The sequence below is a fragment of the Condylura cristata genome, unplaced genomic scaffold (assembly GCF_000260355.1).
Source record: "Condylura cristata isolate star-nosed mole 26May11 unplaced genomic scaffold, ConCri1.0 scaffold00019, whole genome shotgun sequence".
In the NCBI taxonomy this organism is placed as follows: domain Eukaryota; kingdom Metazoa; phylum Chordata; class Mammalia; order Eulipotyphla; family Talpidae; genus Condylura; species Condylura cristata.
This window is the reverse complement of record NW_004567120.1, coordinates 15779350-15791061: the sequence shown is the minus strand read 5'-3', so window position 1 is coordinate 15791061 and position 11712 is coordinate 15779350. Positions and strand designations below refer to the sequence as shown.

General features: G+C 36.8%; 1 protein-coding gene across 1 annotated transcript in view; it reads right to left on the bottom strand.

Moving 5' to 3' along the window:
• Positions 1 to 2134: 2134 nt before the first annotated feature.
• PIH1D3 (PIH1 domain containing 3) overlaps positions 2135 to 11712 on the bottom strand; it is a 34184-nt gene continuing 24606 nt past the window's right edge. The window contains exons 6-7 of the mRNA XM_004685681.2: positions 6752 to 6837; positions 2135 to 2292 (exon numbers count right to left, since the gene is read on the bottom strand). Coding sequence (XP_004685738.2) covers positions 2163 to 2292; positions 6752 to 6837 — 216 coding nt within the window. The 3' untranslated portion in view covers positions 2135 to 2162. The remainder of the gene's footprint in view (positions 2293 to 6751; positions 6838 to 11712) is intronic.

Below are 11712 nucleotides of genomic sequence, written 5' to 3'. Positions count from 1 at the left end.
TTGGATACATGTAATTTTTGATTATCTATGAGATAAGGAATTTTGCTTTTCTTTGGCATAATGAAAGGTGTGTGTGTTACTTGGATACATGCAATCTTTGTGAATATCTGTGAGATACGGAATTTGTTTTTCTTTGCAATAACTGAACATGTATGTACTCTTGCTTGGATACATGTGATATCTGAATAACTATCAGATAAGGAATTTTGTTTTTCTTTAGAAATGCGCACTTTTTGTTTAAAGTTTGTTAAAATTTAAGAACTAAAAAAACTTAGATATATAATGTGTTAGTGTTCATCAAACTGTAATTCTTTGTTATTTTAAATATGCCAGAGCAATAGTGACTGCCTAAAGAGAACATTGTAAATCATTTGATCAAATCAGTAAAAAGGCAACCAAATAAACTTTTCTGGTTATAAAAATGACCACTTGATGGTGCAGTTAATTTTATCACTCTCCGTGTCTGACAGTGGGGTTACTTTGTGACCATAAATTGAAAATAAACCCATAATGAATTGAAAATACGGTAAATTAAAAATGTATTTAGTGTACCTAACTTACTGATACCATAGCTTAGCCTTAAAATACTTAAAGTACGGCCCTCCCTGGTGGCGCAGCGGGTTAAAGCACAGCACTGAGAATCTAAAGCCGCTTCTGCATGAGTTCGATTCCCGCCTGCCCCGGAGGTGACCACATGGTGTGGCAGACCTCTCCTGGCCCACCCGCTGCTCCCCTCAGCATTGTACTTCATTGATCTGCCTGTTCTGTTCCCGACTCTGTCTCTGGTGAAGCCTCACACCACCCCTGAGCCTCTGGCCTGTACCCCAGTTCTGTATGCACAAATAAATAAATCTTAAAAAAAAAAATTAAAAAAAAATACTTAAAGTACTCAGAACACTTGGATTAGCCTACAGTTGGGCAATTATTGAATTGTATCTCAAGAGGAACTGTGGGTTTTCTTCTCATCAGAAGGAGAAAACACATTTAGGTTTTTTGTAAACATGGTGGAATGTAAGAACACAAAAACCCCCCGAACTTTGACAACACAGTACACCTTAGAGTATTGGTTGTTTACCCTAGTGATCATGTGGTTAGCTGGGAGCTGGGCTTGCTGCTGTCCTGCATAATGAGAGTTTCAGACTGCAATTCCTACGCTAGGGAAAAGATAAAAATTGGAAGTACAGTTTCCACAGAATGCATACCACTTTCACACCATTGTAAAACAGAAAAATCACAAATAGGGGAACTATCTATATAATTAATTGCCTTAAATTCTTCAGACTACTGAGTGGACCAACCATTACATAGACATATTCAGCAATTTCAACATGTAATAATTTAACTTTAAATTCTACCCAGTTACCACTACAAAAAAGTATTGTGGCCCTCCCTGGTGGCCCAACGGGTTAGGACACAGCACTGCAAGTTAGCTCCGCAGCCGCTTCAGTGCGAGTTCGATTCCAGTGCTAGTGCGATCCCCGCCCCGGAGGTGAGCCGCATGGCGTGGCAGACATCTTCTGACCCTCAGCAGACATCTTCTGAACTCGTCGATCTGCCTGTTCTGCTCCCCACTCTGTCTCTGGTGAAGCCTCTCACCTCTCACTGCCCCTGCACCTCTGGCTTGTACCCTAGTTCTGTATGAATAAGTAAATAAGTCTTCTTTATATATATATATGTGTGTGTGTGTGTGTGTGTGTGTGTGTGTGTGTGTGTATACACATATATATATATCAGTTTATTTTTACATCATTTTGTACATTTTTTTTCCATCTCAATTGTAATCCTCGCGGGTTTCCCATCACCAAGTCACCCATGTGCCATCACCATAATCCCGTGCACTTCCTTCCCCACCTCACCCCACCCCCGTTTTTGATCCCATTCCCCACTCCACCCCCACAAAATGTCTCTGGTATATGGTTGTTCATTATTCTTGTTGTAAATAAGTCTTCTTTTAAAAAATGGAGTATTTTAATAGTATGAGGAAACCATATTCGCAACCAGAGTAATAGAAATGACTAAATAGTTAGAATATCACTATAATTGTGTTTAGACCCATTCTAAAATAAGGCAGAATAATAGAAGATAGAAAACAACCAGTTTTTTTTTACGTTTTTATTTTTATCCATGCTATTCTACCACTTCCCCTCCTTATTCATGTATTTTCAGAAGAAATTCACAAAATCCAGTTCTCTTTTCATAGTCATGGTAACTTCTAGAGTCTCAGTCTCTAGGATATAGAGAGCTTTGGCATTGTTGCATTCCACAGGATGGGGAAGGGTTACCATCAGCTTCCTAAAGCAAATAAATAAAAACCCAGAATTGGCTTTGTGAAGTGATATCAGGAGGATATTTTTAATAAGGCCACAGAAAGCAAAATATACCACCAGAATAATAGCAAGCAGCAAAACAAAACAATATTTAGGCAGTATAAATATTGGATAAAAATATTCCTAAACACAAGCAGTTTACCAACTTTTTGGTCTCAAAATCGAACAAAAAAAAATCCTTTTCTAAATTAACCTTGTTCCATATTATCTAAACAGTTTCAGATCTCAAAATTAAACGACTGCAGCTTTAAGTTGATTGGATTAATCTGTTGTCAAGCATATGTATGTGTACACTGAATGTGACTGATACAAATCTGAAAAATAGAATGGTTCTATTGTAATTTTCCTAACACAACTTGAGGCTGAGTCTCTACTATAGATGTTGGCATTGAAGTTCATTTTTAGATAATTTTAATACTAGATGAATGAAAGTGTTTCTCTCTGCTTGCTTCCAGTTCTTTCTACTATACATTAACCAATACTCCCTGTGCGAGATAGCTGCATTTATTTTGCACTTTATGACTCAGTTGCTGGATAGCTGTATGCTTTAAATGCATTCCTGGGATGGCACATCCATAATTCTGTCATAGTTGTATGAGCCTGAATTATGCACGGGGTCAGCACATGCTGGTATGGGAAGAAAATTAAATGCGTGAAACACTTGTTACCTCACATTCTCGGTAAAGGAGGTTGGAATATCTCTATAAAATTGCACAGAAAAGCTCCTTTAGTAGGTGTAAGATGCCAATCAGTAAGGGAATCTGGTTGTATCAGGGGTATTTATTGAATACTTGTATAAAAGAAAGTATTTGAAAACAAAACCCTTGAAAATCATGTGAAAATGAGTAAACTGAGCTCATTAAAAGTATTTATCATACATCTCTGGAAGATAAAGGAGAAATTTTCCTTGATTCTTGTACCATTACAGCTGTTTAAGGTAGGAGAAACAGCTCCCTCCACCTGAAGTAATGAAATCGCATTGTGGCTCAGTGTAGCTTGTAATATTTGGCATCTTTTTTAAAAAGTAGGTGCAAAAAATGCTTACAGTACATCTTTTCAGTTTTGTTTATAATATAAATTGTGCTAGAGTTACATTTGCTTTATCCCTTATTCTACAAATGATAACATATTCACTTTAACAAGAAAGCAAAGCTCAGGAGTAGCTTCATCTCACTAAAAGACAGCTATAAATCAGCTGAAGGAGTTCCAATCAACTGAAGAAGGGCACTTCTCTGTCCAGAGAGCAATAAATTCAAAAGAGACAGTTAGTGGCCACTGGAATGATCCATCTATCCCTGCATTTTTGTATCATCCTCAGTATTGGGCTTTACATACTAAAAATTTGAACAACATGAACTGAAACTTACGTAGGCTCTTAGGGGAAGGGATGCACTTTAAAATATCTTATTTTGCTATCTGATATCTGAATAAAGATTTAGAATTAGACAAAAAAAAATTCTACAAATACTTCATCCTTGTACAATTTATTGAAGGAAGGACTGTATTTTATCTCGTTATTACTCCAATCTCTAGAAAAAGACTTTATAAATGATTGTTGACTGAGTAAATAAATGAGTGGAAGCCAACAAGCCACCACAAGATGAATTTGAATGACTACTGATTTTGAATGATTACTGTAAATTAGTAATATAAAATATGAATAAACATTATAAACCTAATCCTTCTGCCTTTATTAATAAAATATTTGCGGTTGAAGAAGTTTAGACACTGGTCAAATGTGCATCCAGTGTTAATTTCCAGTAAAAGTTATGTAAATGTAAACTATCATTTGAAAAGAAAAACATGTTATTTTTACAGTGAACTCCAGTTTGGAGACTTATAAGCTGAGAAAGCTTTAGTTGATGTTGCTCTCAAGAGATTTTAATAAAAAACAACTTTGTTATGTGCATATTCATATAATGCAGTCTTATTTTATGTAGTTATAAATTATTTGATTTACATATCTGAATTAAAAACAGAAGTGACCGTTTTGAGGTTACCTACTGGAGATAAATATTGACTATTTTCAAAGAAAGTGCAGAAATAGCTACTGAGCTGCAATTCACTATTCTATTTAAGGTATCAATACCTTTAAATATCAAGTCAGTTCTCAGTCTGAATTAAAGGGGCACAGCAAAGGTGTGAACAAACTAAAGCAGTACTCAACCATAAAATAAGTTGTATTTGTCTTTATACAATATAGGAGTTCATTTATGATATTCTTTGAGTTCACTAAGTAAACCCTATATGAAAATAAAAGTCTGGAGACTCTGGGAAGTTATCCAGTTTCCCCCATCTTTCCTTTTTATCTACTCCACACTGGGAATCTTCATACCAAAATAGCAACTTGGAGGAAAAAAATTAACTATCTAGTAAACTGACATTTCTTTTGGTTGTACAATGCTAAATATCTTGGCTTTATTGATAATTCTAATGCAGTTGCCTATTATTTGGTATTATTAGTCAATTAAATAAATAAGTTACAATACATTTATTTGTGGGCCTTCCCTGTTAGCGCAGTGGGTTAAAGCACAGTACTAAGAAGCTAAAGCCACTTCCGCATGAGTTCGATTCCCGCCTGCCCTGGAGGTGACCCCATGGCGTGGCAGACCTCTCCTGACCCACACGCTGCTCCCCTCAGCAGTGTACTTAATCGATCTGCCTCTTCTGCTCCCCACTCAGTCTCTGGTGAATCCTCTCACTGCCCCTGCACCTCTGGCCTATACCCTAGTTCTGTATGCATAAATAAACAAATCTTTAAAAATAAATTTATTTGCTCTGCCCCATAGTACATGAAGAGAATGTCCTCTCATCTTTCTTGGAGAGGGACAACATAGTGTTACAACACACATTCCTGATAATATCCAGACAGTAGCATGCCTTCAATGAATGCTCTAGTATTTAGGAAAAATGATAAACATCTTAATCGTATCTTCTTCTATCTTAATTTGTTTTGAAGAGACATTACCTCTGTGCACTTAACATTTACTATATAAGTACAGTGTGATCCAAATCACCTAGAGCAGTTCACATTCTATATGGAAATGTGTCTCTGTGTGAGCCTTTCATTTAGTGTGTTCTGATAGCTATCAGGAATGACAGCATAGCCAGAGCAGCTGCCTAAAGATTGATGGAAACAGTGAGAACAGCTAGGAGAACGGAAATTAACTCTATGGTGTGTAGATATATGTGTGCTTTTAACAAATGCACAAATATCATGGAAGATTGACTGTTTATTTAAGCAACTTTCCTTGCAAAGGTTGCACAGAATGTGTGTATAATATGCAATGAACAAATTTTAATAATCCTTGCGGTGAAGGGTAGGAATGGTGAATGGATTTTTTCTAACATGAGATGATTTTGAGTGAGAATACATTTTTGAAATTATATAAATGATGAAAAAATAGTTTATATGTATTCATCCATAGATCATCTTGGGTTAACTGAATCTACTGTAGAAATCCAAGTCAAGCTATGTATGTACATTGGATTGTTTACATAGAAGTCTTTTTCAGAAGGGTTCTACTTTTTTACTTTCTTGAAGCCTGAAGATTAACAAAAGAGAATTATAGGTACTGACAATAGAAGGAAGAGAATGTGCTAACAGGTGACTGTTCCCCACACCCAGTTTGAAATGTTTATGAGTTACAGAGAAAGAACCACTCCAATCAACTAAAGTGTGCTCATTGCTATATATCCAGATGAAAAGTGAACAAAGTAGTGAAATATTGAAATATTTTATCTAGCACATACCAGCTTTGATTGATTCCCTCTCTATATAGTTAGTTTTGAGGTAGAGTGATTTTTCCAGATTTCATCATAAACAACCTTATATAAGAATTTTACTGTACATATTGTGTCTTGGGAATATGTCCATATTCAAGCTATGTTGGAAAGTACAAAACTGTTTAACTTATTCCATGATAATCTGTATTATTTTAATAATGTATTCACAAAGCCTAAGGGATCTAATGAAAAATTAGCTTAGAAATATTTAAATAATTGATAAGAAAATTTTTGTGGATTTTTTCATATAAATGTAATCAAATTTAATTTCAGAGACAATATCCACAAAATTAAAGATATTGCTTCTTTTAAATACTTTCTTTTAAAGTATTAAATGAAAAAACGACATACATGAGGGATGTTTACCCCTTTTTGACAGATGAGCTATCTATCTAAATGTCAAGGATTGTCTGTGCTTTGGTGATACGAACATACTCAAAATTATCAATGCAAAGTAGAAAAGAATCCAGGTATTTCCATGTATAGTTTTATTATGTATATCAAATATCCAAGTTATTAATTGATTTTTTCACCTTTCTTCAGATTTTAGGGGTGATGAAAATAACTATACTTTTTAAAAGATTATCGATTAAAGAGTTCATTAATATTTAAGTACACTGCCTCTAATTTTTACTCACTTATTAGGAGTACGAAGGTCAAGGATCGTCTCCTGGATATCAATTTTAATTTCAGAAGCGTTTGTATTTGGCAGTTTAATTTTGACCTGAAAGAGAAATTGAGAAGAGAAGTGCTGTTATCTCAAAGAACAGTTAATTTGAAGAGCATAAGAAAAAGTGGAGAAATAAGAAATATTTATTAAATGCCAGCTATGCGCCAGCCTGTGTCCTTTTCACATAACAATCTTGAGAAGCAAGGACTATTACTCCCATTTTACTGATAGACAAACTGAGACACAGAGATCCTTAGTAGCCAAGTTGCCTCATCTGTAATTTGACTAAGGTCCATCTGACTGACTCTGAAGCTATATAGAAATACTTTGGTTACTGGCCCGCAACCTTCCTTCTCTGAAGGTACATATGGGTGTATTTGATAGAGTTGGGGGACCTCAACTGCTTTTAAATTAGTGGGCACTGGACCCTCCCTGGTTGCGCATCGGGTTAAAGCACAGCATTGCGAAGCTAGCCGCAGCCCCTTCACGAATTCAATACCCCGCCAGGGAAGGGACCCACATGGTGCAGCAGGCCTCTCTTATCCCACCCGCTGCTTCCCTCAGCAGTGTACATTGCTCCCTACTCTGCCTCTGGTGAATCCTCTCACCGCCCCTGCACCTCTGGCCTGTACCCCAGTTCTGTACGCATAAAAAAATAAATATTAAAGAGGGGGCACCTTCGATCCTGAACATATACCCAAGATCACCGAAAACAGACATTCAAGCAAAAATACATAATATAATTTTTTTTTCATAGCATCATTATCTACACTGTGCAAAAGGTGCAGAAAACCCAAACATGTATCAGTGAGTAAATGAATAAACGAAATGTGGCGTATCCATACAGTGGACTATTGTTCAACTATAAAAAACATGGTAGCACTGAGGCTTAAGCCCTAAGCCACAGGGGAGGTCCCTATGCTTAATATTTTAATCAAGGTATTACCACCTAATTTATAGTTTGCAAATTCATGCATTTATAATTAAAGATGCTTTAGGGGAGATAACTAGAACATTCCTTTCAGAGTTAATTGTAGGTAAATGAGCAGACAAAGGAAGTCTCATTTTTACCACAATAACACTCAGATCTGACAGCCAAGTTTAGATGTTCTTTAGTTGCAGCATGACTCATGTCACCTGGACCGTGGGATATAAATATTTGTTACTTTAGTCTGAAATGTTTAGCTCTTTCAAGGTAAAAGATGATTTCCCTGGGGTTGAAATGACATTTGAGGAAGGAGAAAAATTATGACATGAAATGTAGATACAATTTTTGCATAGAACTTCAAATTGGTTCTTGAAGTCATTTACAATCCTAGTGAAGAGTAATTCAGAAACAACTCACTAATTTTTCCTCTTGAGGAAATTAAAATTGTGTACTAAAATGAGTTCAGAGGAGGGACAAGAGAAGGGACAAATTAAGCAGAATGTACACATTAATATCAAAAGACAAAAGATTCAATGAGGACTCTTAGCAGAAAATCTCCTCCTGAAACATGAATAAGACTTCTTGGGAAATCATTTCAGTAAATACCTAGAAAATAAGTATGGCTATTAATTGACTAGTAAATCATGGTACCCAAAACCTAACTGTCCCAACTTGAGTAGATACAGTATCGCATTGACCAAGCAATGAAAGGAACTGATGTTCCTTGCTTCACATAAGATAAAATTGGGAACTCAACTTTTGGAATCAATCTTGATTTTGAATTCTGTTTCTGTCACTTACTAGTTATCAGTGCAAAACCAAAACCAAAGCAGGTATACCCCCCACCCATAACCACTTATTACCCCATATATTTTCGGGTTGCAGTCTAGATACTGACTAAAGGTACAGAAATCTGAAAACTTTACTGGGACTAAAGGGTCTGATTCCAGATGGCTCATTCACATGGCTTTTGATGAAGACTGTTCCATAGCACCTAGCATGCAAAGACTTGTTCCCAGAGTGAATCATCCAAAGAGCAGGGCCGAAGCCCCTCCAGCAGGAGTTCGACCCCCCAGCCAGGGAGATGACCACAGGGTGCAGCAGGACTCTCCTCTCTCGCCCACTGCTCCCCTCAGCAGTGTACTTAATCGATCTGCCTGTTCTGCTCCCTACTCTGTCTCTGGTGAATCCTTTCACCACCTTGCACCGCTGGCCTGTACCCCAGTTCTGTATGTGTAAATAAATAAATCTTTTTTAAAAAGGGTGTACCCTTTCATTTAAGTAGTATCCTACTGGTTATACAGGTGAGACTTACTCAGTATGAGAGGAAACTATCAGAAGGTGAGATTTATTGGTGAGCCATGTTGGAGGCTGGCTACCACAGCACCTGTCACTAATTTCAGTTCAAACCCAGCCTTGTGACCTTGTGAATAGAAAACAATGGGGGAAAGCTCACTAATTTAAAATTTGTGAGATCCTTTCTTCCCGCTATCAGCTTTTTTTCAGGCAGGTAGTTAAATGTATTCCCATAGGGGCTCTGGGAACTTACTCACTTTGAAGCTTCTCTGGAGGTAAGTAAAGGCAGGTCAAATTGTTTACAGATTATTTTCGTGTTTTTTTTTTTTCATTTATTCTCCTCTATGTACTGTAACAGCTGCATATATTAAGGCCTTTATGGAATTGGGAGGGGGAGGTGGCATCATGAACATGGAATCACCATTTTGAGTTTTAAATTTCCTCTTTCTTGTTCTTGTGATAGATTTAGATAAAGATCACATATCTATCATCTGTTCAGTGATTAATGCAAACACTCAAGATCCTCAGACAAGTGTTTGTGACCATATTATAATATGCTTGAAAATTGACATGAAAAGACCAAATAGCATGACCATGTTAATTGGTCAGCCTATGCTATACTTACTGAAATTTCAGTGAAACTTAAGATACACAGAAGGGTTTAGGCTGACACTTTGGAAAATATTCTTATTTAACTTATGCGTTCTAGATATTGTGAAAATATTTTTATTTGACAGAAATACAGCTACTAACCCCAATATATTTGATTCTTAGAAAGGAAGTTAAGACTATTTGAGCTTTCATTTGAAGCTTAAGATAAATAAAAGGGTTTGGGCTAACACATTAGAAGATAATCTTGTTTAATTTATGGGTTCTAGATATTGTAAACATATTTTTCTTACACAGAAATACAGCAACCATCCTCAATATATTTGATTCTTAGCAAAAAAGTTAAGACCAGTTGAGCTTCCACTTGAAACAACATTAGGAAATTTGGAATTACAGAAAACTTTGGGTAATTCTCATTCTGAATTACTGCAGTGCTTTAATTTCCCATTGTTTAATTATGGAAACACATGTGAGATATTTTTACCACTGCAGTCACACTAAATGTTTCATAAAAATGCTGAAGAGCAGGGATACTTTGTAGGAAAATTAAAAAAGAAAGGTGGTGTATCCCTACTTTGAAATTATATAAAAAATATTTGCCTCTGAAAAGAACAACACAGAGGTATGTGTTCTCCAAAACTAGGGCCCCAAACCAATAGACATCGATTTAAAGAAATGGGTAAATTTTCTATAGTTTTGCCATTTCAAAACATTCTAATACTCTTGCCAAGTTAGCCTTAAAAGATATTAGAAGCATGACTTGCCTCACAGGAGCCAAAAGTAAGTTCAGCCTGAGTCACCCACAGGACCTCTGCCTCTGTGGGCACCTATACTCTCTCAGCCTCTCCACTCCTAGCTGTCTTGAGACTACCAAAACTAAATTCACTGTACTTTTATTTTTATTTGTCGGTAAACATAAGAGGCTTCAGACTCCCAAAACCTTCTTTATCACCTAATAAGGACCATCTGGATCTTCATATGTCCTATTTTGTTTCTATTTCTTACGCTCTTAGCAACTCATGAATCCTTTTCATTAGGAACACTCTGGAACACAAAGTACATCATACATTATCTCTGAAGTCTCTTAATAAACATTCTCTTCAACCTTTTAGTCTGAAAGCTAGATCTCCCCTGGTGACAATGCGTCCCTTACAGTATTCTCAAATGTTGCCTGTTTTTGTTCTCTCTGTCCCCCAAATTTCACTGGGCCTGACCCTTGCCTCCAGCTTGCAAAAAGTCTCAAGGTTTCACATTACAACACCATATCATAATCACCTACCAATTCCTGGGTCACACTCTCACCCTGAGAAAAGTTAGTTGTTCTTTATTGACACTTCTCACATTAACTTTCTGCTTAAATTTTGGTCATCTAAATATCTACTTAAGTAACATTTCCAATGGTCTAGCCTTATTTTTTCATTTCCTTTAAGTCTTTGCACAAACAGTTCTTTCTCACTGAAGCCTTTCCTGACCATTATTCAAAAACACAGCCAATACCAACAGTAGCACTCCTTGTTTCTTCTCCTTGCTCTTTTTCCTTCTGTAGCCTACATTCCCTTTCATTTGTCATCTTCCAATGTACAATCAAATTTATGTTCATTTATCCAGGCGAGAAAATAACAAAAATAATGAACAACCATAGACCAGAGACATTCTGTAGGGGTGGAGTGGGGAATGGGATCAAAAACGGGGGGTGGGGGGGAAGGGAGGGAAATGCATGGGACTATGGTGGTGGCACAGGGGTGATTTGGTGATGGGAAACCCGTGGGGATTGAAAAAAAAAATGTGCAAAATGATGTAAAAATAAACTTTTTAATAAAAAAAAAAATGCATGCCTCTAATTCAGCTGGACAGGACCCCGAGTGGGGGCCTCCAGTGCGAAGAACCACTGCTCATCCTACTACCGAGGGGAGCTGGTCTACAGTCGCTTTGAGAAATCGACCTACGTGGTGAAAGGATGCTAAGAAATCTGGATTCACTTAAAGTTGCCACTTCCGTTCATGCGATGCTGGGTGGGGGGAAGCTCATTTTGATTTGTCCTTTTGGGCATCATCCCAGGGCATGACATGCAATTAGCATCTAACCCACTGCTTTCT